Here is a 27,272-nt window from a genome sequence, read left to right on the forward strand (position 1 = left end):
TCTATAGGGACAGTAGTCAAATATAGTTGTGTATCACCAACAAAATAATTCTGAGTCTAAAAGAAGAAACCTCATGATGTTCAGATTTTTTTCTGTGTAGGCTTATGCTTAAACAAAAGATTATAATTCTGTCTCCCTCATTTAAATAGAAGACAACAAATTATAAGGCATCAGATACCTTTGGAAATTAACAAAAAGAAAGGCTCTCAGGCACAGGCTTTGCTGAATGACATCGCCTGAGCCTCTAGATATCTGGATATGGTACTAGTAAGGATGAAGAGTCCTAAGATGTCCCTCTGTCCCCATTCCTCCACGTGGTACAAGTCCCTGACTGTGCATGTAAAGGCTTTTTCTCCCCATAATAGCAAGTGGTAGCAGCACGCTTATACGCGCCTCAAGGAAGCCACCCCACAAAGAACCCCCCCCAGCACCTTCCTTCACTGTAGTCAGGACAAGCACGATTACACTGTGTCGTCAGCAGAGGCTCTGTTTCCTCTCTCCATCCTCTCTCTGCCAAGGAGTTACCAAACACACGCGCACACACACACGCGCGGGACTCGCTTAGGAAGGGAAAGTGAGCAAAGAGGCAGGAGCAGGAGGAAGTCCACTTTGAGGCAGCACAGCAGGAGGAGAGAGTCGCTGCCGCTCGGCATCTGGAAACGAGAGGCGGGCTTGTACTGCGTCAGCTTCATGCCAAGCGCTCCAGGTGCCTCACCCTACTCACCCGTGGGCCTTTGTGTGTTTTTTCTTCAAAACTAGTGATTTCTGTACGGTTTTCATGGTAGATTTTTAACTGCCACCATTTAAGTGCCATGAGTAAAATCCTCATACTTTTGGGTAGTAACTTTTTTCTTTTTGTCCTGTTAGTCTTCCTTCATTTCTTCTTTTCAGGGCATGTTTGAAGCACATGGTTTTTACGTTCCTTGTAGGGAGCTGGTACATGTATTTTGAGTATCTACTTATTCTAGGCTTCTGATAATAGAAATATAGGAATTTCATGTATATCTGAACATACTTTATTTAAAATAACAATGTTTTCTTAAAGACCTTAAAAAAGTAAATGAGAATCAACTAACATGCAACTTATCAGAGGGACCAACAGAATTCAATTTCTAAAGCACAATCTTTAATACTGTCACAATATAAAAAGTGTCAGAATGTTACAGGACACTGATGAATGCTATAAGGAACAAACTAACCACAAGAAAAGGTCTATAAACACACATAGACCACTCAGCCCCTGCTGAAATCCTGATAAGATTTATGTGATTTTAGAACATAAGATGTAACTATGTATAATTTTTTACTTTATTAAAATAATGCTATAAGAGATTTCCAATTTCTAAAAAAAAAATCCATGTAATTGAGGATGATACAAACCTACAAGTTAGTTTTTCTTAGTTTATTACTGGGAATTGAACTTAAGACTTCAAGCAGGCTAATAATGTACTCTGGCTCATACCTGTAAACCCAGCACTTGGAAGGCTGAGGCAAGAAGCTTGCTTTGAGTTCAAGGCTAACATAGTAACCTATGTTAGTAAGTTCAAATCCAGCCTGAACTACATAATGAGACCCTGCCTCATAAATAAAGAAATAAATAAGTCTTGTACCTTCAGTAATGTTAATTTTAAATGATTCCAATAATATTTCTTTTTAAAATTTAAAAGAAAATGTATTGGTACATGTGTGTAGCATATGTTTACTTTCCTTGTGTGTAGTTGGCTCATGTACATAACACATCTCAATTCATAACGGGAGTCCTTTAAACAAGGTCCTGCTTTGGAAATATGTATGAAGTTGAGTTCAATAGCCAGCTCTAATCACATACAACAAAGTAATCCTGTCTGATCCTAAAAGACAAAATCTCACAGCTTGGAGTTCACACCCAGTTCCATGTAGTTTTAAAATTAAGGGGAAATGGAAAGTTTGTCCAATTCACTTAAATGGAAGATAACAAATTAGAAGTCAACAGATACGCTTTGAGCAAACATTAAATATCTTACCTTGACTTTAAAGCACTATATGCTAGCTGGTTTCCTGAGTCTACAATTCATGGATTTTGGGCTAACAAATGCATATAATTAAGCATAAGCCTTTCTAATGGCCAGAGTTTAAAATCTAATCCCCCGACAGTGTGGACGGTGTCTAGCAGACAGGGAGTGTCTTTCCTTTTCCCCTGACGTGTTTCCTTCAGAGAACCATTTCCCCTTTTGTCTAACCTAGGTGACTCGTTCATACTTCCCAGTGTGCTGTTTCCAGAGGAAGATTAATTGGAAAGGAAATACGAAGTGTCTACTGTTGGTAATTACTAGGTAGCACAGACCTCCAAACCAGACTCTCTCTAACCATAAAACGCAGAAAGAAACTGCAAGGTCAACCAGAAATCCTGAAGAATAGGACAAATACATAACCCAATACTTTTTGTTAAGTAAAACTGTATTTACATGTTACTTCCCTCATCCTAGCCAACAAATCTCAAACTATCCTATCTGTAAAAGCTGAGTCTTTGTTTATTTCTTTTTTCTTTTTAAACCTGCACTAATTTAGATACAGCTGTCTCAGTGAGCTCCCAGCTGCCATCCAGGGCATGTCATTAACTATGCAATGACACTGGCGCCTCGTGCCTGCCAGCGGTACCAACACAGATGACACAGGGAAAGCTAGTCTCTCTCCTCCTGCATCAGTGGTAGTACCATGTCACAGGCAAGAGAGAAACAAATGTGGGTTCCAGGGATGCAATCAGTGATTTAAAAAATATTAAAATTGCAGAAGATACGATTTCCTTTGCTGGACAGGTCATTTAAGTATGATGAAAAGAAAAATTGAATGATTGGCTCCACACTAATTGGCTCACTAATAAAAGTTCCTAAGTCTCAGGTTCTAGGCTTCAGGTTACTTATGTGCATGAACAAGTCATAAGTATGGGCTAAACTGGCCTTCCACTCTGCACAAACTCACGTAGAACTTACTTATCCTGTTTGCAAAGCCACTTAAAATGTAGCTTTCCTCAAAACTACCTTGTTTCCTTACAAGGCTTCTCATTTCTTGTCCTTATAATCACTGCTTTAGTGAAAGCACATCTTCTAAAGAGACCACATAGGGTATGAATGTTTCTAGTTACTGTAAGAAATTAGCCTGTTACATACCTTCTAGGCATGTGCAAACAGCCTCAGATTTGGTAGCTGTCACCTCAATAAGGAGGGAAAAATGAGATTCAGCCAGGTTTTGAGGAGAGGGGAAAGTGCGTGAGTTTAATGAGGTTACCAGAAGCCTCAGGCAGCCATAGGAGCAGCTTGTGGGCCCTAAATCAGAGCCAGACTTCATTCACACAAGCCCTGCCTTTCCTTCTAACCAACCGTTCTGCTACAGAAGAGGACCAGAACTGTCCTGCATCCAGGTCACAGGAGCTACCCAGGGCAGAGGCAAAGCACTGCTATTCTTCCTGGAATGCTGCTTCAGTCTAGAGAGAAAGCACAAAGTGGATAATGTAGGCAGGCATGGCAGGAAAAACAGAACTTCCCGGTAAAGAGGAGTCTGCTCTCCCTAATGCAGGACACTCAGGCTAAGGTGATGGGAAACAGGCAAAATGCTGCAGTACGAGAGGCTACAACACTACCGCAAGGTGCTATAATAGGCACTTCACTATTGTAGGATAAACCTGCTTTGCTTACTACAAGACTAGTAAGCAATTCAGGAATACAGTAATGACTATGAGTTTCTGGGGTGAAATCTTTAATAATAAAGATAGGTAAATAACACCAGGTAGAAGTAATTATTGGGAAATAAGTCCACAGGCTGGCAAAAGAGGAAGAGACATATGTCAAAGCAGGTAGCATTATGTTCCCTGCAATAATGACAACTGTAACTAATTACATGTGTGATGATACCGGGTACTAAGACATCACGGGCACAAATTCATTTAGTCTCAGAGGACCCTAGGTTCCACTACCATCACCGTCCCGTTTGTGGAATGAAGAAGCAACCTGCCTAAGTCACCCGTAAAAACTGAGCTATGCTGCCCAAGAAACAGGGAGAGGAAGGTTTTGCAGAGTAAAGTGAACGAGTTACCCAAAGCACACAGAAACACAGCAAGACCATGATGGTTGACAAATAGTAAGTTAAGAACTTCTTTACCAGTCCCAATATTTTATTTTTTTTATGTTTTGATCACAGATTAAAAATGACTGAAGAAAAAAGGCATGAAATTGTTCCACTGACAATAATGATGTTATCTGACATAAGTGATCGTTTTCTATCATATTGGCATTTACCAATAATCCCAGGCTGTGGCCTCCTGACAGAAGGCCTCCAGTATTGTCAGTGTAACTATGGAGATCCTCACGCATAAGGGGGAGTCCTAGAATAAGGCTTTAGCTCATGAGAAGCTGAGATCTAAATGAAAACTAAATTTAATTGTGGAAATAATCAATGTTCAAGGTGCCTAGAGGTGACAGAACATTCAATTTTTATCACCCCAGTTAAGTTTTCACATAGGTGTTTCTCCTCCAGTCTCCCCAAAACACAGTCAGTCACCTGCCTGAGATGCAGGATTTGCACCTCACACTCCGCCAGGCAAGCAGCTGGCCATGAGACTGCATGGATTTTCCAAGCACCACACGAGGCTAGCAAAGTGACCGAGCAGCAGGGAGGGGCGGAAACGCAGTTCTGAAGAGCATACCTAGCTCCTTCTGAATGCTGTCAGGGACTCCTGTAATAGTCTTTCGCCTTTTGACTTTCTTCGGTCGTCTTACCAGAGTGTCTGTGTAAATTAGAGACCGCCGAAGGCTGGCCTGGCGATCGAAATTCTCCCCTAATGCAGAGCAGTGGAACAAGCAAAGCAATGTTATTTTCAAGCGAGCTGACACCATGCACTTTCTTCCAGAAGCTCGTTGTAACATGATAAGAGGTATTAATAATGATGTTAGCAGTCACATGACGACAAATGCTGAAGGGCGCGAAAGGGCGGAATGCACGTTATCATCAGAAGGCAGCTCTCCAATTTCTGGGTGTGTGTCCTTCCAAAGGACATACCTTGATCTCATTTTCTTACAAGCCAGAAGAACAAATAGGAATTTGTTATTAACACACCAGAAGAGTGGTTCTTTTATTTTAAAAATGCAGCACTCTGCAAGTGTTTCGCATAGGTCTTACTCACCAAAACCACTCTTGACATTACCATGTCTGTGGTGATGGTGACAAGTACGTTTTGTTCACCTGGTCACCCCACAGGGACCGATCTTATATCTGCTCTTGTAATGAAACAAATAATTTCATCAAAATCCAGAGCTTTCTCTTCAACCAAGAAAGCTGCCAATTTGTATAGACTGGGAATCGTTACAGTGTGAGACCCAATTGTACTGAAAAGCCTTCTAATGACAAAGCACTTTGGTCACGATGAGAACCGTAGCACTGCTCCTGTCAAAGCTGAACTGCTTCTGTTTCACGACCACCATTTAACATTCCTATTAACTCAGTCATTTCAAATGATGCTGCCCTCAACTCCAGAGCCCACACCCCTGGGACTTCTTTTCTTTCCTTAAGTATAAGTCTGTGGGATTAAGACACCATGGGGAACCATAAAATAATAGTTTGTAGCAGTACAAGTTACTGACTGATCTGTCTTAAATTATTCACTAGTTTGATTAAGGAAGTATTATAGCATTGACTGCTTTCTGTGGTTATTCTCCCCGAAAGGAGAATCATATGTACAGAAAATCATAAATACAGAAAATCACATATTTCTGTCACTTCTATGCACAAGGAAAATATAAAATAGTCACTCTTTTAGCAATATTGACACACATTCATAATGCTCTGTTGTGGCCAATGTAGCTTCCATTTCGACAGTGGTCATTCTGAATCTTACCTAACTAAAATAGGAGAAATAGATCTCAATGATCCAAACACATTTCTCCTATGAGGAACAGTATCAAATAAATGCTTGCAACCTTGCAAATTCTGGCCACTTTGTCTAAATGGACAATAATAGAAATACTTGAGAGAAGAGCCTGACACACCATAAGGTCCTAGTGCTGTGATAAATGGGTCACTTATGTGCAATGGCATACACTAGACTTAACAGGGGCAAGCATGGCTTCACTGGTTCATCAGTTTCCTGCAGCAGCAGCAGAAAAAAAAAAAAATCCCTGTCAAGACATTGAGAATGGACAATACATTAGCAGAAAGTTGCATTTAGTCTCCAGTTTTGTTTCTGTAACAAAACCAAAAAATAAATCCACCCAAGTTCCCAGGAAATGAAGAAACAAACCATATGAGGATGAACATCAACAATGTTTGCCATTAAAAGCATTGAACTCTCTACTTTACATGCTGATCTAAAAGGACTATCTCAGCTAGACATGGTGGCGTACACCTGTAACCCCAGCACTTGGGAGGCTGGAACAGGAGGGACACCGTGAGTTACAGGTTAGCGTAGACTACATAGTGAGTTCAAGCCTGAACTGCACAGCAAGAGCCTGTCTCAAAAAGCAAGCAAGCAAACAAACAAACAAACATAAGAAATAAAAAGACTACCTCACCTGCTGGACTATACACTTTAGGGTAAAGACAATGAGTCATGTTCCTTAGGATTTTCTATGGCACTCACCTAATACCTTGTACAAAGTAGTTACTCAGTAAACATCTGTTGAATTGAATCAGTCTTTCACTGCAAAATGGCACTAGTCAGTCATGGTTACCACTCAGAAACAAGGCAGCTCAAACTCTAACTGGCTTGTAGAAACTGTGTTTAATCACTCTGCTCATCTTCTAGGTGGGAGAGCTGTTATGCCACTGGACAGGTTATACGACATATTCATATGCACTTCTTTTTTTTTTTTTGGTGCCCGGGATCGAACTCACAACCTTGTGCTTGCCAGCTTGCCAGTCAGGTGCTTATGCAGCTGAGCTAAATCACCGGCCTTGTACTTCTTCTTTTAACCTTGCTTTCTCTTTAACTTTTAGAACATGTCAAGTGCTCATGTTAGTCCTTACAACTGGAGGGGTTAAATTCATTTTCTAGCCAACAGCTCACTGCAGTGACTTTCTAGGCCTCTAGGCCTGGTGGGTCGCACTCTGCATTTCAAACCATGTAGTTACGGGCAACTTTTTCTCCCTGATGAAAATTATTAATAATAAGACCAGATGGTAAAGCTATCAAGCACATGACAATTTCCTACTAGAAGCTACATTTTTATCTCAAAAATCTTTAGAGATACATAAAGAACAGGAAAGTGTATAACCTGTATCAGTTCAACTGTCAAAAGGGAAAATTTTTAATTTTATTGCTTCTTTACACCGGTTAAGAAAAACTAATCATTTATGAAATATGTGTGTATAAACACACGGATCCACACAATAGAGTAATACGTATGCTATTCAATATATTTAATTTTGACATTTCTACAAAATGTTAATCACTTAATTAAAACAAAACTACATTTCGACACAACTCTCTGCTCATTTTTTTTTTTGCCAGCTACCTCCCCTGGGTGACATTTAAATACGATGTAATTCATGTCCATTTAGTCACCAAACTGGAGAGAATTACAACTCAAAAGATATGATGTTGTCTTCTATTGTTTTTTTAATTTTAAATTTTCATTTTTCATTGCAATGATGTATCTCACTTTAAATAGTTCTGTACTCTTGAAATGCTAGTTACTCTATTTAAAGTCTCCTAATCACAAGATAATGTGCTTCACCATAAGTCCATTAGAGATGATCATATTTCATAGCACAATAGTCTTATCTCATTATTTCTGAGGCATTTAATCATATATAATGTAATTATACTTCTGCTGCATTTAATCGATCAAATAATGTAATTGACTCTTACAGAAAACATAAGCCTGTGCATTTCATCAAGCAATAAATGCTACCCTACATATTAAAACCTATCTACTTATAAAAATAATCTTTAAAAAAATATGAGCTAGGTGAAGGAAAAACACTTTCATGAAGAATCACTGTGCTATTTACAAAAACCATGGATTAAAATGCCACATTATTTCTTTAAGGTTTAAGTAAAATAAATGTAAATGAAATAGAAAAACTCATATATTTATTTATTAACTTTACACAGAATTCAAAGAGTTTTAGATATAATTTCCAAATATCCTGTTAAGGTTTTTGAAAAATCTTTGCGGTATCATTAGCCTTTCCCAGCCAACAAGGACCTGGTAGAAAGCCTTTTGTACAGCAGGAGCCTCAAAAGATAGAAAGGATGCTATGGGGCTGCATTTCAAGTGCTAAACAAATCATTTTTGATCACCCAATTTGACTGATTACCAACGATGAGTACTGGTCATCTCTCTCTCTTTTTTTTTTTTTATCTTTTTCATTTTTATCAGTACCGGGGATCGAACTCACGACCACCTGCTTGCAAGGCAGGTGCTTATGCCACTGAGCTAAATCCCCAGCCCCTGATCATCTCTTTACACAGAACACAGTCAACTGGTTCAAACTATTAATTCACTTACTGTTTGTTTTGGTACTGCAGACTGACACCTGGGGCCATGCGTATGATAAGCATATTCTAGCCTCTATTATCTTGTCTAACTTACTCGTCCTCATGAACTCTGCATACCTGTCTTGCCCTTTGTACATTCCCCAAACCACTGGCCAATTTCTCTGTGTAGGCTAAAGCTAAAAAAGTGATAAAATAGGCAATTTTGAGTATCTTTTAATAGTTGGTTTTTGTTTTGTTTTGTTTGAGATGGAGCCTGACTGTAATTCAGGCTGTCCTTGAACTCACTATGTAACCTAGGCTGACCTCGAACTTGCAGCAATCCTCTTGCCTCAGCTTCCTGAGTGCTGGGGTTATAGGCCACCATACCCGGCAATAGCTCTTCTGAGTCTGTAAACAATCAACTTTGAATTTTATATACCTTGGTGTTTGTCACCTTAATTATCACAAATGCTTAAAGGCTGAGTATAAAGTTCCATAATTTCAAATTTGATAATGTTGAAATGCACTCCAACTTAAGGTAACATATTCTGGAATTATTATGTGTAAGATAAATTTTTATTCGAACGCTGTGGAAGTAAAATTATAGAAATCAAAATATAAAACAACCACCTTATCAAGATTTTTAAAAAATATTTTCATAGTTATTCATCCTCTTGATATTTTTATTTCAGAAGAAATTTTCCTTTTTTCTACTTGTGAAAACAAGAAGGTAAGAAAATGTGTCAGAAACATGACAAAAGCAATTATTTCTTCACTTCTATAAACATTACTTAAAGTAAACCTTTTTGAAGGCAATATATAGTTTTTTGTTACCCAGGATCATATTTAAAAAATATTTAAAAAATGTATAACCAAAATCCAATTAAAAAGTAATTCAGTTTTTTAAAAAAGTACACTTTAAATGCATGTTTGAACCATCAAGTTCCTTGATACCAATCTTCGGTGACAACAGTCTTCTGACCCAGGAAAGCAACAGAGACCCGCACATCCGTACATGCAGGTGTGCGTTCCCTTCATGAGACGCAGAGTGGGATCAGGAGCAGAGCTCCTTCCTTGGAGGCAGAAACTCGAGGCTAACAGCACCCACACAGCAACCCAAAAGCCCAGCCCTGCTCCCGAGGTGCACCTGCCCCCCGAGCATACCAGTGATGTTAATAGGAACCACGTCAGCCTGGACTGTCTGTGCCTGCTGTCGCATCTTCTCTTCTGGTGTTGGCAGGGGCAGTGACTTGGTCCAGTTTGTCTGAGTGTTAAGGTCTGAAAAGTCACCTGAGTTTGGAGTTTTTGGTCTCCTGACGCCAGGAAGTTTTTCATCCTCTGATGAAGAAACAGAACACTGCAAAGGAAAAAGAAGTTACCACGTGTAAACAGCTGGCAGAAGCATTTAAAACTCTGTTTTATTTTTACAGTGAGACTGTTTTCAAGGAAGCCAAAGAATTGGTCACATTTAAGAAGAGACGCAGTGCTTTGGGAGAAAACTGCTTATTTTCGTGAGCATGACCCATACGTAATGCACATGACTCCTCCAGGTCTCAGTCTATAAATCGCGAGGACTGCACAAGGTCTTGCTGACCCGCAAAATCTTTTACATTCTTCCAATTTTTCCTATCTTTGCTATGGTCAGAAAGCTTACAGATGTAGTCTAAGCTAGAGGAACATAGCTGTGGTCATCACTTTCCATTTTCATTAAAATTTAGTTTTCCTCAAAGTAATTTCTGGCTTAATCTTATTTTCTTTAGGTTCTGACCTCAAGGAACATTTCAAAAATAATTGAGCTATTGTTGTTCAACTATATGTGCTCTTCTGAAACAACCTATATGGGGGAAGAAATCAGTGCGAAATTATTAAATTATAAGAAGTGGATGAAAGCTCTGTTCTGGGCATTACCCGAATTTCATGAAAACATTTCTAGCAGTGCCCGTTTTGACACAGATTAATATCCTAACTGACTGAACAGGGCTTCTTCCCTACCTTTCTCCCCATAACACCTCAAAAACTGTAAGCACTAAAATTGCGTAGGCAAGCATTTTATGAAGGACTTCACCAAAGTAGCTGAATCTGTGATGAGGAAACACCAAGAACTCAAAATAAATGCAACATGCTTAGGAACAACCAAAAAGGGTTAATGAGTTTTGCTGGGGAGATAAAGCTCGTGATCTATAATAAATACGTAAGAATTACTCTTCAAGTCTACAGCATTGAAACTGAACTGCCACTCATGAAAGTAAGACGTTTAAGAATTTTATTGAAGAACACAGTCAGTAAATCTTCCCAAAGAGAACCTCAGTATAACCAGCAACCAGATCTGGGTAACCCCTTCCCAGCCGGTCACCCCCAAACAAGGGTAACTGCCACTGAGACTTCTAATACCATAGCTTCATTTTGCCGGCATTTGAACTTGCTATGAAGGAAATCATTCTGTCCGTTCTCTTCGACTTACTTGTGCTTGTGAGGCGTTATCTGTCTTTAAAAGACATTACACAGTGGTATCGTGGTGCATAAGCACTTTTGTCTGCAAATAGCATTTGGCAAAATTTTGCCTTTGTTCACAAACTGTATTGGGTGAGAACAGTGACCATGCTCATCCTTTCCAAGATGGTGAACCGAGGTATCACTGTACTGTGCAGCCTTTCTGGGCCTAAGGCAAGTTACTAAGAGGGCACATAGAAAAAAATGTACAAAATGCAGCTGTTGTCCAGCCAAACATAAGAACGCTAGAACACTGTTGACTGCTACTAAATTTGTCTTGCCGGAAAATATCTGTATTTATTCTCCAATTGCTCTACAAATCTCAAAAAGAACACAAACTTTAACAAACACAAATAAACAACTATAGGGATGAGCTCCCAGACTAAGAATCCAGAGACGGAATCTTCTAAAACCTTGATGTTTATTTTGCTGTGAAACTTGGGCTGCTATCCTGCCCACTTTCTGAACCCATGAAAGTACTGTTAGGCCTTCGTGGCAGTGTTGATTAGGCATTGGGGGTATGAAAGTGGTAGTCATATAAATATAAATATATAGGTATACTGGTATACTGATAATAACATTAGTAAACAAAATGATTATCTAGTTTTCTCGCCTAGGGGACATCTGAAATGATGGACAAAATGGGCAAAAATATACTTTACTTACAAACTAAACATATGGCGCGGACAACTTATTGTAACTAAATTCCACTCTGTTCATTCATAGTTGATCTGATCTGGATAAACGGTTACAACTCACACAGCTCCTTGTAAGGCAATCAAAGGGATTTCGGAGGCAGCAGTAGCTAAGCCATACTGATGTAAACTGATTAAGTCCAGCTTCTCTGCAGCTACGAAACCATTGTTAAATTTGATTCATGATACATATTCTCTATTCATAAGGTATGCACACAAATTAAAATTAATTTCATTTAAGAATTTCATGGCAATTTGTACAGAAGTCATCCGTCTGAAGCTGAATCTTAATCTAGTAAATTAGAAAGATTACTCTTTTGCAGAAATACACACACAAATAATTTTTCAAGCAACCTTACATTATAGAGTAAAAACTGAAGGCAATCAGAAGCAATCCTAATGAGAAGGTTTAAAAGGAGGAAAAGGGAAGCTCCAGGCTGACCCAGAACACAGCAGCGACCCCTGCAGTGAGGGCTCCTTTTCCTGGGATGTCCTCCTCCTTGCCAAGGGCGCCACAGGAAGCCTGCTCTAGGTCTCAAAAGCATTGTGATGCTGCTCCCTGCCCCACTGACCTACTTTCCTTTTAGTTGGCTGATAATGTAGCATCAATAACTTTCACAATGAACAGCACTTCCTTGTAGTCCTGGTTGCCATGGGACGAACACCAGGGATTGCTACTGCATGACAACAGACAAAGAAAATCCTTTACAGAGTTTGCTTCTCTGGCAAGAAAATTCCACAGCGAATTGGGGCTCCAGGAGAGCTATAGGCAGATGTGACTGGGAACAGTACCACAATCCACTACAGGAAAAGCCAGGGTGGAGGATGCTCAGCACCACACGACTGCCATTCCTCCTGCCATCGGAGAACCTGCCGCAGCTGGATGGCTGACATCACAATTCCTAAAGATTTGCTATTCTGCAGTCCAGATCTTGAGTGACCACCAATGGTGGGTGTGTTGGAGGTTTGCTCCCCTGCTTGGTGGAGCCCTTAGGGGAAAGGGCCGGGTAGGATGTTTCTAGTGGACAGTGGAGGACAGTTCCCCTCAAAGGGAGAATGGGACCCTGTCCCCCTTCCTCCTCTGTGCTCTGACCTGGCCAGGCCACCAGGTGGGTGTTCTTGCTACAGCACTAGCTTCCACCAAGATGTGTTGTCCAGCCACAGGGCCAAAAAACATGGAGCCAAAAGACCATGGACTGAACCCCCACCAATGTGATCCAAAGGAAATCTTTTCTGTTTGTATGTTGATTCTCTCTGGTAATTGTTTCAGAGACAGAAAGCTAACACAATATGAGCACCCTCTGGATTCCTGCACTGGCTTCTTCACTGGTCTGCCTGCTTCTGCCATGGCTGGCACCCGTGCCCTGGCCCCTCTCTTCTCAATACAGCACAAAGAGAACTTTTACAATGCACCTCAGGTTATGTTGCTCCTCTGCCCACCACTGCCACCTCCCAAGTCCCTACTCTGATCTGCAAGCCCCCATGTGATCCACCACATCACCCTCCAGGTTGTCCTCTGTACACTCAGGGCTGCTTCTGCCTTGAGGCCATGGTGCTTGCTGTCTCCTCCTTCCTTCTTTATCTCCAGAATTTACTCAATGGTCCTTTTAATTTTAAACAAGGAAAAACCCACTTCAACTTATCCCCAGGAAATTAAATCCTCCTTTCCTGCTTTTTTCCTCCTCTTTAGAATCAGTAGTTTGTGGTTTGTGTCTAGGTGCCTCCACCTTCGAGGCCTCATGTGGCCATAGGTGGGGCTTTTCAGAGGTAGCAGAATCTGGAGGGAGTGGTGCAGGATTAAGGGTGTATGATTACCAAATTAGTTCACTGGCTTGGCATAGTTCTGGGAAGGATTAAGGTTGCTACCTGCCCTAAAGACAATAGCTGGACACCATAGAAAGGGACAGAAAGAATGTGTCGCTTGTCACTTGGTGTGTGATACCTTCTGCCTGCAAGAACTGTTTCTCCTCTGCAGGGCTCCTCTGCCATGCCACCTTCCTTGGAGTCAGTCAACTATGGACTGAACCTCTACAAACTGTGAGCCAAATAGCTTCTCTTCTTTAACTTTGGGTATCAGGTGTTTTGTCTAGACAACAAGAAAAGTAACTAGACAAGCAGTATACGTACATTTTATTTATCTGTCCTCCAAGAAACTATGTAAATACCATCAGAAGCTTTATTTAGAATTGCACAGAAAGCTACTTCAGAATTTTATCTTCAGAAAGGTCACCATTTAGTAGCCAATTGCTGTGTGCCTTGTCCTGGATTGTAAGCTTCACAGCGATGATCTCCTTTAATCCTCACAGAGTTGACCTTGTTTCAAAAAAGGAAATGAAGGCTCAGAAGAGCAAAGTAACTTTAATTTTACTTTTGGAAAGTTCTTAAGTGGGAAGCTATAACTAGAACCCAGCGGTGACCCCAAAATCTCTGCTATGTAACCATATAAAACGACCACTTGCCAAAGTTTATAATAAATGACTAGGTCCTCTGACCTAAAAGTAAAATTGTTTATATCTCTAAATAAGAACCAAACCTTTAAAAACCTATAAAAAGCAGCAGTGCGATGTTGCAGATGGAATAGAGTCGTAGCCTCAATATCCTGGGCCTGTCATTTACCAGCTGTGTGATTTGAGCAATTTGATCTCCCTGAGTACGAACAGAATGACCCAAACAGTGCTGAGGTGCTTCTGCCAGTCCTTAGCCTGAGACTCGCTTTTCTTCCTCCTTCTTAAATATTGGGTTTGATGGCCTTGCACTCAGAATTTAAATGCAGTTTTTATATCAGCCTCTTGGTCAATAATATTCAGCAGGGCTCCACGCCCTGGTCCAAGAAAGAATGGAGAGCGACAGTGGACTTCCTGTAACACTGCTGCATTCTCAGGACATCACCAGGAGCATGGGAAGCCATTCTGTGGCTTTTGGATTTGCAGTTGAGATTCTACCAGGTCCTGCCTAGAAATCAGACAAGCTCTAGCCAGATGGCCAATAAGGTCTAAAATGTGGTTTCTCTGGTAGAACAACCAAGAGACCTCCAAGTGGGCCTATTTTCCTCCTCCTCCTCCTCCTCCTCCTCCTCCTCCTCCTCCTCCTCTTCCTTTTCTTCTTCTCCTTCTTGCTTTGCTTTTAAAAGCTAGAAAACTGAAATATAATCAGAGCTAAACTCAGCACCTAGTAATTATCTCATGAAAGTAGATGGAAAACAGATGAGACTATAGAGAGTACTACTTAAGAAGACACCAACATGCATCCCAGTCCTTTCTGGAGGAGGTCTGGTCTAGTGTTTGTTGCTTTTCTTCCCCAAACAAAACCCCCTTCCACTGACTCTTGGTTTTCAGGATCCTGAAAAGTTTTATAAGGTGCCCAAAGTCCTCCAGCCTTTTTTGGGTGTACTGAGACAGAAGACCCTAACTATACTCCGTTCTGAATTCCGGGCCTCCAGCCTACAAACTTCACAGAGGAAGGAAGCGTGTGGGCGGTGGCAATGGATTTGTGCAGCCGCACAAGTCAGGGCCTAGCCAGCAGCTGCATGCGAGCCAGCGGGCAACCTCCGATGATGCTCCTCATCACAGAACTTCAATTGTTCCTTGTTCCTGACCACGAACTGTGCTCCTTCATCAAGAGCGCTCAATTTTCCTAGTATGCACTGAATGGAAACATTTTGGATTTTTAACTTTCTCACATGAAGTCACCTTTTCTTCAAAATAATGAAGACACTTCATGAAAACATAAATGTTTACACTGGTACTGCAGTTTGCTTTTAATCGTTTTAGCATTGTATATAACATAAAAATATTCAATAACTGATCATACATCCCAGGAGCTGCAGGACTGCTGGGACCTGCAACTAGCTGGGTGCCCTCTGGAAACCACTTCCTGCTTCTCAGAGGGAACCAGTAGCCTGAATTCTGTGTCCAACTCTCTTTTCTTCCTCCTATGTGTGTGTGTGCACATCAATGTCTAAGTTGTGGAGATCTATTTTTTACTTTTCGAGCACTTCCATGCTCTTTGTAGCATTTCTGACACACCACTGTGTTTCTAAGGTACATCCATGAAGTTCCGCGAGCCAATAATTCAACCATTAGAGGATATTTCCCAACCCAGTACTGTACACATTTATTTATTCTTTTTCTTCTATACCTCAACTTTCCAAATTCCTCATTATTGAATGTTAGAAGGGAAGCACTGGAGCGAAAAGTTCCATTCCTCACATGCACAACTGGAGAAGAGCAAGGGCTTTGCAGTCGCAGATTCGCACTGCGATCCTGGTTGCACTTTTGGGGTGGATGGATGTGGCTGCCATCTTGATTGTGGTGCTGGTCCCTCGTGTGACTACCTCTGTGGAAACTTGTTAAGTTGTACACTTTAAATACAGATAGCTTATTTTATGTGAATTACACCATAATAAAGTTCTTTTAAAAGAGGGATCTTCTTTTAGTATTTGATCATAAGTGGCCCAGTCTCTCTCACATGTGGTTTCCTTATCCATGCTGTGAGCATCACCAAAACCTCTTTGCATGGTAGCCAAACACTGTGCTGAGCACAGAGACTGGGCTCTGAGGTCTCCATGGCCCGGTGCTTAGCTCTACATCAGGGACACAGAGATCAAGAAGTGAAAGGCGCTTTCCTTCCATCCGGAAGAGAACACACCCAAGAATGGAGTCTACATACAGTGGAAGGGGATGTGCACAGATGCAGCAAGTCACCAGGGACACTTCAGTGGCCTGCGTGCAGAGGGACCTGGGTGTGCCAGAACCCAGTGATGCCATCCTTGCCTGCCATGCTACAGAACACTAACAATGTGCCACAACTTGCAGCTCACTGAGCACTGTGTCCCGAAGTGACTCACACAGACCCAGGAGGAAGTGATTACATTTAAAGCCATCATTTCCAGACTCTAAACTACCCGAGGCCAGGGAATGTGTCAGGCACTGAGATCAAGCAATGCTTAGCTTTTTGGGGGTGAAGGGGTCTAAAGAATGAACACATGCCAGACAAATCAAAGATGGCATGAGAAACTGGGGGTGGGGTGCACGCCTATAATTCCAGCACTCAGAAGGCTGAGGTGAGAGGCCCACTGTGAGTCTGAGGCCACTCTGGGCTACACAGTGAGTTCAAGGCCAACCTGGGCTATGTACTGAGACCCTGTCTCAAAAAAACAATGACATGAGAGCTGAAAAAGGTAATCACAGTGAATGAGAAGGAATCTGGGTGATTTGGTAATTTTCCCCTTTTCTTTAACTAACACGCTTTTCCATCTTCCCCGGCTGTCAACTCTATGGTTCTGAGAAAGTAACTTTGTATTTCTGAACCTCAGCTTCCAGATCATTAAAATGACATAAACAACTATTAAAAATACTTATTGCAGGGGAGATGCTAGTGGAAAATGAGCTATAATTTGTGAGTAAGTTGTGAAATGTCCCTAGGTGTCCTGCAGCCATTGCAAAGTTCCTAAAATAACAGCAGTGAAGCTCTGCATAGAGACGACCTGTGAGCCACCACAGTCCGAAATTGTTAGTAGCTGCTGAAACTGCTTCACGTCATTGCCTTACGCAGGAAATTCGATGTGGGCAAGTATAAAAGACAGGATGACTGGGACAGTGGCCAAAGTTTCACAAAAACAGACATTGTCTATTGAGTCATTGTCTTTGATGTCAGGTTTGAGAAATGAAGCAGTTTAATAAAAGTAATCAGGATCCCCCAAGTCTGCACTGTGTACTAGGCTCCGAGCTAAGGGTTTCACAAACACCAACTGACTTTGACCTCACAACACCTCTCCAAGTTCTGTAGGGGCTGCTATGTAACTTATTTTCAGGGCGAGAGCACCTCTGAGGACAAAAGGAGATGCTGTTAATAATTACACAGGACAGCAGCTAGCCACCAGCCTGGAGAGGAGGAGGAGGAGGAGGACAGTAACCTCACCAAGCCTTCCCAGCCCAGACAGGTGCCTCCAGCATGAAGTTCAGGGAGCCTCGTGTTTGCGTAACAGCAGTGAGGCTGCTTCAGTCCTCCCTGGGCTGGAATAGTTCCTTCAAGGCAGCCTAAACGCAACCAGTTGAGAGAATAACAGGAAACAGAAAAGAAAATTTTGGTTTCTAACACAGCTACTGACGCCAACTACTTATTGCCAAAATTCCAGTCTAATTCATCTCTTTGGGGGGTGAATTTTACACGGGGGATTGAGTAATTCATGACTGATATCCCTTCCCTGGGACAATTGGGCCTCTGTGCACATTTCCCAGAATCAGCGAGCATGCCATCAAACAGAACCCCTGACAACAGCAGTTGGAGAAATTCCCTATCAGCCCCCAGGAAGTATTTTGGCACCTGTACCTGAACGCCCATCAAATACCTGAATAACCTCTTTGGTCGTAACTAGTGTACACTGACAACTGAAGGGGAGAAAAAAAAGTCAAGACTAAAACAAAAAACAATGACTTATTCTTTGACTTTGCAGTTGAATAAAAAGGTATTTTCTGGAAATCCTAACTCCCTTTGCTGACAGCCATGAGACTTGCAGGATGTTTACTGTCCAGATGATGCTGCATAAATGACTGGAAATACTTAAAACGATTTTTTTTCTTGCAACACTTTGTCACTACTTTTAACATCAAAGATCTGTGAGGAGGTCAATAGCAAAACGCCGTTGCTCATAACATAGAGCAGAGATCTGCTTGGTGTTTTGCATTAGGATAATTGGGGAAATTATTCTACAACAATTAGCTGGAGTGAGTAACCAGAACGATGTCTCTTAGGTTCTCTTCTCTGATCTGTCTGTCCTTACTTAACCTTTGCCATATTAGCAATTCTCATTTTGGGAAAGAACTCTCATCTGAAGCAAAAAAGGAAGGCTTCATATGTGCTGAAGGGAAGTGAGATGCCTTTCATTATAAATATCTGTCGATGCCGGATCCCCGGTAGCCTAGGTGTTTGGTAACACGTGAGGTCCTTCACCACGTCCACAGGCCCCTCCCCTTGTAGCCACCTCCACTAGACTACCTTACCCCACACACACCCAAAAGACTTCTACACCTTCTGTTTAAAGTGATCCCAACTGTATGGGCAAACAGAAGACCTTGGATTGCCATTAGGGGTCTTGATCTTAACTTGGTGTTACCACAAAGTGCTGGTTTGGAGACCTTTTTACACTGACTGGGTTCCCACCCGATTGATTGCAGGGGCCAACTTGATGATACACTAAATCCCACGCAGGTTTAGGTTAGCTTCTAGAGCCTAGTTTCCATCTGTAGGGTTCTGTTCTGTGGCTCTCTGCCCCCAGGGGCCACATGGGAGGGACACACCCCATCTGGAAAAGGCAGCGCTCCTTCCTCACTGATTTCCAAGCCATGAACTTTTAGATTTAGTCTCTCCAGGTCTCTCCCACCCTCCTAAAACAAACACCCAAGTCAAAATATATCACTCATCATTTATTTATTTATTTAAGATAGACTCTTGCTGTACAGCTCAGCTGGCCTTGAACTCTTGGCTATCCTTCTGCCTCAGTCTCCCAAGTTGTATACCAGCATGCCTGGTCCACTCACCTTTTATTGGTATTGTGTTAATTTTATGAATTAACATGGGCAAAATTGATAGCTTTTATTTTACACTGAATCCTTCAACCTAAGAGTATGACATGCCCTTTCATTTACAAATCTTGTGTTCTTCTATAGTATTTTAAAATTTGTTTGCATACAGAGCTCACATCCTCTTATTAAGTTAATCCCTGTTTTGGCTGCTACAGCAATTTCAAATAGGTTATAACTTCTATTTTGATTTTGTAGATATAAAAGTTATGCTTTCCTATATGTTAATTTTTATGCTTTACTATAGTATTGTATTTTATTATTCACAATCATTTCAAATATTTATTTTCCTAGATTTGCCACGTATACAAACTTACGATGAACGAAGAGTAGTGAGGTAAGCCCAGTGTTTCCCATTTCCACACGTCTGATTCTGCAGCCATCCTAACCATGCTGGCTAGCTCTTCCCACAAGGTTTTAAGCAGTCATGAAAGTGACCGTCCTTCCCTGGTGATGAGCACAGCCCACTGAAAATTATGTTGCCTTTGGGGACCTGGCAGATCAACTTTCAATTCTGGGAGTATTTGTTCCTCTGCTACCTTTTTCCTTTTTTTCTTTTTTAAAATCAAAAAGGGCTATTCAAGTTTACCAACTACCTGGTCAATATCTATGGCTTTAACTGCATGGTTTTTCTCCTCAGGTTTATTACTGTGATTAATATATGACTGTGTTACTTAATACTGAACAACCTTGAATTCCATTAAAATAAACTCAGGTCAATTTATGAGTATTTGTCTTTTAACAAGCAGGTGGATTGTTTCTTAATATTTGAGTATGACTTACAATGCCAATATTCATCAAACACTGGATTTACCTCTTCTTTCAAATCTGTAGCACACTTGTCCGTACCACCTTCCCTGTGAAACCCTCTGGCTGTGGGGTGTTTTTTCAAATTAGTGCAAGATCGATATATTTTTTCAGTGGTTCTTGGTCAGGTATAATATTCTCTCTTTTCTACATTCTATGAGTCATAAGGTGGGGTTCAAATTCTTCTACATTTCTCCCATCTAATAAAAGATGATCTATAGCGTTATTCCTAATAATAAAAGTCTCTGCTTTAAAAAATGCATTAGTGCTTCCTTCTTAGCATCAATGAATCAGACTCCTCTCCCCAGTGTGCCCTGCTGCGATTCTCTCTTGGCGTCTCCATACCACTATGCCCAACACTCTGTCCCCAGAGCTGCTTCATCTCTCTCCTGCTCTGACCCCTCACGCCCTCCGATGGCCTGACCTGAGCGTGCAGGGCGCCTGATGCAGTTGCTGAAAGTGGTTTGAACTGCAGCAATCCTACAGCATTTGCTGAAGATGTAAGACAAACAAACATATCAAGCAGGTGCCCAGTATTGCTGACTTAAGCAACTGGAGAATGGCATTTGGTTTACTGGGGGAAACAAAAACTAGAGTCACTGTATTTTTGTTTGTTTTTGGAAGAGGAATACAAAGTCACATATTTGGGTCTGGACAAGTTTGAGATACCCGGGAGCGATTTAAGAAGAGCTGGAGCCTAGGCAGATAAATGCAGAGTCCGGTCAAGAGATACAGACTTGGAAAACCTCAAGGCTTGTAATGTAAAACCTGGGACTCAATGAAATCACCCAAAGCATGAGTCTCTTATAGAGGAACAAAGGTGCAAGATTTAAGCCCCAGGGTTACACCAGCCTTTAGCTATCTGGAAGAACAGGAGTAACCAACAAATGTAGACAGTAAGAACAGGCGGGCAAGCAGCGTGGCTTTGAAAAGACATGTCAGCTGACTGCCTCTTCTTTCCAGGACAGTAAGTATCAAGCACTGTACATGAGAGTGAAGCAGAGACAGCAGGGCTTGGAGATTTGAGAAAGGGAGCAGAATTTCTTGGGGTTGGGGTGAGGGAAAAATTTTTATAATGGGATTCTCGGGAGAAATCGAGCTAGAAACATATAGATGGAGTTTCTTCTTTTTCTAACAACCTTAGAGACAGGACACACTTTTGAAATAAACTTAGAGTTCTCTCTTGCTTGGATTACTGCAGTACCCTACTGGAGTTGTCTTTCTGCTTAAATCTTCAACTCCCTACGGTCTAATCTTCATAAAGTAGCCACAAAAATCACATTAAATAGCAAATCAGATCATGTTACTGCTCAGTCCCTTGCGGGACCCTCTAGCCCACTCAGAATCAATGACTCCAAAGTTCTTACCAATCAGTCCCCACAGGACCTGGGCCTCTGTCCACTGTGTCTCCTGCGGTCATTATTCCCTCCCTCACCCCTGCTCCCTACTCCCCACTCTGACCCCCGGCACACTGATGTGTGACATGCTTATAGTTTGCCCTGAGCGCTGCTCCAATGATCCTCTCAGAGTGGCAGCGGGACACACAGCCCAGTGCACTGGAGCCCTCCACACTGTTTATTCATGCTCCTGGCACTTAGCAGCACCTTTTACTAAATTTATTATATTGTACTTGTTTGTTCACCTCTGTGACCCTTTAATGGTAGGGATCTTGTCCTAGTCATGTGATGGGTTCCTGGGACTTAGAACAATCTTTGGCATTTTGGAGGTATCAAATAAACATTACTGAACAAATGAATGAATGAATGACCTGTTCAAAAAGATCTCAGAGGGCTGGAGATTTAGCTCAGTGGCATAAGCGCCTGCCTGGCAAGTGTGAGGTCATGAGTTCAATCCCTGGTACCAAAAAAGAAAAAAGAAAAGAAAAGAAAAAGAAGATCTCAGAGAACAATCTAATGCCACTACCCACTTTCTTAATGCCTTTAGTTAATGCCTTGCTGAGTCTGCAGTACATCCTCAGAATCACAGAGAGCTGCAGGAGTCAAACTGGAAATTGGTCTCTCAGTCCCCGAAAAGTCACTGTCACTGTCACTGTCACTGCCAGCACCTCTCCCTTGCCATTCACTTGCTACTCTTTGAGTCTAGGTCCTCAGTTATCTCTTGCCTGTTGCTGCGGCTCACATCAGAATTTCTCTTTTGCACAGCAGTAAATGCCAAACACCACGGCAGCAGGTTATACATGAAACCTCACTCCACTTGGCTTCCTCTATCCTGAACATGATAAGTTCCTCAAGCACAAGTATCTTGTTAATCTTCACGTTCTGCAGTACCTGAACAGGCCCTTCACTGCTCTGCTGCTCCTTCTTTGGAAAGGCGCTCCTGCAGGATTTCAGCAGAGCACACCTCACTCTGCATCCCTAGCACCTTTGTGCTGAGTGTGGCCTAATCCCTTTTGTGAGAACTGTAGCCTCCACCCACTCTGGTTTACCTCCCTGCAGAGCACATGCCACTGTGCACCACAGCAAAGTCCCTTTTATAAACGCGGTGCCTCTCTGTGCAATCCGAGTTTCAGAGGGCAGAGTTTCCTGCTGTTTCACTGCATTTCCGAGATCGGAAGTGGTCCTGGCACACTGTGTCTAATCCATTCTTGTTTCACATGCAAATTCTAATTCTGTGCTCACAGGAACTCTTCCGAGCATGCTGAGATGGGACCAGGGCAGGGTTCTAAATAAACACCTTTGATGGCTGTGCAGCTGGGAGGGATGAGCGGTGGGACTAGGACAGGGTCCCGAATTACCAGCTCTGGTGGCTGCACAGCTCAGAGGGATGAGCCCATCATGGGATCTAAAGAAAGGGACTGAGGGCCAGAAACATGAGTATGGAGCTCTGACCTGTAGCAGACATATACTTGGCAGTAACTAACAAGTGACTATTGAATGGAGGAGCAACCAATCAGCCAGTTGTCTACCTAGTACAACATGGAGATACGAGACCAAGGCTCTCACCTTAACCTTCAGACATTGGACAGCAGTTAAGGGCAACCTGTAGGAAGTGGCAGAGATGCCCAGGCACTTTCTTGATGAATTACTGGGCCAATTCAGAATCTCTGTTACTGAAAGCAGCACTCAGCCTTATAATAGCTTGTCTATAGATGTCCCTCCAAGGCCTCATGCAGTCATGGTAGCTGGGTTTTTCAGAGGTGGCTGAATCTAGAGTTTGTGATTGATTCATGGTGCAATGCTGGGCTTAAGGGTGTGAGTGCTACACCTGCCCTAGGGCAAGTAGCTGGTATATAATATAAGGGACAGAAAGAGTCTGGTCTCACATTCTGGTTGCTTTTACTGACTTCTGCAGCCATAAAGGTTGCTACTCTGTCATGTGCCACCCTGCCTTGGATCCATTGGATTGTGGACTGGAACCTCTACAAACTGTGAGCTAAATAAATCTTTCCTCCTTTAACTTTGAGTGTTGAGTATTTTGTTTCAGAAAAATAAGACATTAACTCTATATAGATAAGAAAAATGCCTGTTCTTTGGCACAGAGTATTGGAATTAATACAGTAATGATAAATAAACTAAAAGATGGGCACTGTGTTATAAGAGCATCAAATTAGATGTGTAAGACCAAGAGGGCAAGTGGGTATTCAGATAGAATATTTCAAGGAGTCAAGAAACTGCAGAAATTAATAAGGCATTGAGTATGGAGCCCAACAGTGAAGAGTGGTGAGCATGAAAAGAAGGAAAGTTAGTTCAACAAAGAAAGTTCAATGCAATGGCATAATTTATTAGTTAATATCTAATATATAGTAATTCCTAATTAACATTATACATCAATAACATACATTCATTATTTATTTTACTCTGAAGCAAATTTCTCAACAGTAACTGCCTTGAGATGACAGTCAAACTTACTAAAGTTGTTTTTTTTTTTTTTGTATTTCAGTTTGGTTCTCTATATTTAAAAAACAAACAAATAAAAGTTCCCCTTACAGAGCACTAACAGTGTCTGCCAAGGATTTCAAAATGCTTTCCACCACGCACGAGAGTTTACATGGATTTTTAGAATGCAGCCAAAGCACAATTCAGTGGCAAAGGAAGCAAAGTCCTGAAGGTGGCTACATGCCTCCGGAGAGGCCAGCTCTGGGAGACTCTGGACTGCAGAGCTGGACCCAACCTGAGCTCAGTGGTGCCTGCAGGGCAGCCAGGTGACAGGGCCCCCACACGAGAGGGGCATCGCTCTACCACTCTGACCACTCCCCTTGACACAGGACCAACATGTGGGCCCAAGGAAATCTGCTGAGGTCCCACTCTCTGGATCCTGGCCTAGTGATACCAGGTGCTTATTATGGAGGGGTGGGCTTTTCGGGATGGCTGCGGCACATCCTGTCCCATAAAGGATGACACACATGTGTGCCTTCCCACCTGATAGTTATCGACTAATCGATTTGCTGTGAATAAGACAGGACACTTGGTTTCTCAGTGGTGATGATTCGTTCAAGCTCAGTCCACATGTGGGAAGACCACTACCTGGAGGAGGGATTCATGGAAGTGCCACACAGGAGTAGAAAGGAACCCAGAGGCTTCCCTTCCCTGACAATCAGCACTATGGTGAGTATGATGTAGCCACGTGATCATTTGGAGCCAACTGTGGTTTTTATACAGATGCCACTCCAAAGCTGCATACACTCAGGCTGGGCTTTGGGAGGGGTGACTGAATTACAGCGGTTGGTATTCAGCAGTGGATTAGCCTGCTAATGAGTCTGTAGCTAAATGTGGTGTTGGGAGGTGAAGCCTGGTTGGAGGGGTGGGGCGTGGTCACCGGGGGCGTGGCCTGGAAGTGTCTAGCTCTCTCCTCCTCCCTTGATCCCTCTCTGCTTCCTGCTCCCCTGCCAGGAGCTGTCTCTCTCTGCCATACCACCCTGCCTTCAAGCCAGTGAAGGATGGACTGCAACTCCTACAAACTGTGAGCCAGAATAAACTTCTTCTCCTTTTAATTTACTGGTGTCAGGGACCGTGTATCAGTGACAAGAAAGTAACTAAGATGGAGACTTTCCATTTTTCAGGACAAGAAAATAGCTGAAAATTTTTCCATTTTTCAGATCTTATAGTGTTACCACGATGATGCTAATTTGCCACCATAGGAATCTGCACTCTTAGACACAACTTGCACAACATGCCACATCCAGACACCATTTCTGGCTTGCTGGGTCCCCCACAAATGATCCTTCCACATCTGAGAGGCAGTGTTAGGCTAGTAAGCAAAAATGGCTGGATAAATAAAAATCTCACTACACAATTTACCTTATTGTTTTCATTTTCCTTACACCTGCCAACAAAAGAAAAAGAGTTTCTGAAATTATAGATCAGAACAATCGTGAAATGGCTCCTTGTCCCATTACAGTAAAGATTATTTTCATACATTTTAGCAAAAGGATTATCTTTAAAGAAGTAGGAAAAAACACTAAGTGATAAAAATCTGGGTAGAGAAGGAGGAAATGGGGAGTTGTTGGCCAAAGGGTACAAAGTTTCTGATTGAAGGAATAACTGTTGCGATCCACTGCACAGTAATATGACTATTCTCAGTAATAATGTATTGTGTATTTTTTTTCAATCGTAGGGATGGAAACCAGGCCTTTTGTGTACTAGGCAAGCACACGACAACTGAGCTATACCTCCGCCCATTCTATATATTTCAAAACAATTAGAAGAGTAAATTTCAAATGCCTTGTGATGAAAAATGATAGGTAAGGAGGTAGATATACTAATTCACTTGATTTAATGAGTAACATTATATATATATGAGACACTGCATTACATTAATGTACACAATTATGATTTGTTAATTAAGAATGTTAATTTATAAATATGAATCTAGAAAAACCTGGGTCCAATATTCATTGAACTCACAACCTCGTGCCTGCCAGGCAGACACTGTGCCACCGAGCTATGTCCTTGGCCTCCAGTTTTTGATAAACTATTACCTTCCTTTGTTCTCTGAAGTTTTCTATTTAACAAAAATATTAATTTTGAAATACTGTTTTATAGCTAATGGGGTATTTATATATTAACCTAATGCCACTGAAAGCTTTTAGATTAAAAATGATTTCTAAACCAAATTCTTTATCAAATCTTATTTTAAGTAACTCCATTATCAGTTCACATTACCTGATAGATTATATAAATAAAATCTGCATACATTTTTATTCTTTCACAGATATTTAATACTGAAAAGAATACACTTCTCTTAATAGTCTGTGCATACCATAAGGGATGGTATGAGTAAAAGAACTCACATTAACTGGCCAGTGCCATAATATTAAGTAAAAGCACCACTTATAATTGATTTACAGTAGATACTCTGACTGTTTGTGAAACAGTAGTCTCTGGAGGGTGCTATTGTTGGAATGCAGTTTTTTCACCCAGGCTCCCTGTGTTGGAGACTTGAGTGAGACTGAGGAGTGTGGAAATATTGGAGGCGAAATCTTTTTAAGTGCGATATGCTGGGAGGGGGGGCATGATGGAAGTCAGGGCATGTTGGGATGTGGGGCATGATGGGAGGTGAGGCATGTTTGGAGATGGGGTATGATGAGAGGTGGGGCATGTTGGGAGGTGGGGCATGGTGATAGATCAGTAGTGTCACCGACTGCTTACCTTTGAAAGGAAGTAAGATATTTCTTATGGAACCCTGGATAGTTTACGGTACAGCACTGTACCTGATTCTACAGTATGGCCTCTCTCATTTCCTGTTTTAAGATGAGACTGCTCACCCACACACTTGCTGTGTCCCTACATCTACTTTGATGTGACACAGTCCAGAGACCCCATCAAAGATAAGCCAATGCAGGGCTCTGCCCTTGAACCCACAAACTGCAAGCTAAGCAGCTTGTTTTCTTCATGTTATCTGCCTCATGTTTCATAATTGCCAATGAAAGCTGATTAGCAGAGCTCTTTATAATGTACATTAACTGTTCTTCGTCATGTGAAAGACAAAAGAGCAGAGACCCTCGTTTCCCCAAACCAACAGAGAACATTCAAAATGCACCAATACACTGTGTTTCTATCACTCCAAGGAATTTCTTCGATCCAGACCATACTTGCTTTTTAACTAGAATAATTTTATATTTACAGAAAGGTTGCAAAGATAATATTGCTTCCCTGGTGTTCTCTTCACCTCCTTTCTCCTTACACTAAAATCTTATGTATTCATGATACTTTATATAAAAATCAGGCAATCAGCTGGTGATGGTTTTCTTCTAACTAAAGCATAGACTTCCTCTGCCTTCACCAGTTTTTC

General features: G+C 41.7%; 1 protein-coding gene across 9 annotated transcripts in view; it reads right to left on the bottom strand.

Moving 5' to 3' along the window:
* Nucleotides 1–27,272, bottom strand: part of Nhsl1 (NHS like 1) — a 220,109-nt gene that overhangs the window by 12,143 nt on the left and 180,694 nt on the right. For 7 of the 9 annotated variants that reach the window (XM_063233366.1, XM_063233367.1, XM_013148013.3 and 4 more), the window contains 2 exons: nucleotides 9,614–9,806; nucleotides 4,679–4,810 (listed from right to left, as the gene is read on the bottom strand). In XM_063233366.1, coding sequence (XP_063089436.1) covers nucleotides 4,679–4,810; nucleotides 9,614–9,806 — 325 coding nt within the window. The remainder of the gene's footprint in view (nucleotides 1–4,678; nucleotides 4,811–9,613; nucleotides 9,807–27,272) is intronic. The other 2 variants (XM_063233368.1, XM_005001831.4) reach the window with 1 other exon arrangement.

This window comes from Cavia porcellus, unplaced genomic scaffold (genome assembly GCF_034190915.1).
Source record: "Cavia porcellus strain 051 isolate PalLab524CR breed Dunkin Hartley unplaced genomic scaffold, mCavPor4.1 scaffold_22, whole genome shotgun sequence".
Lineage (NCBI taxonomy): Eukaryota > Metazoa > Chordata > Mammalia > Rodentia > Caviidae > Cavia > Cavia porcellus.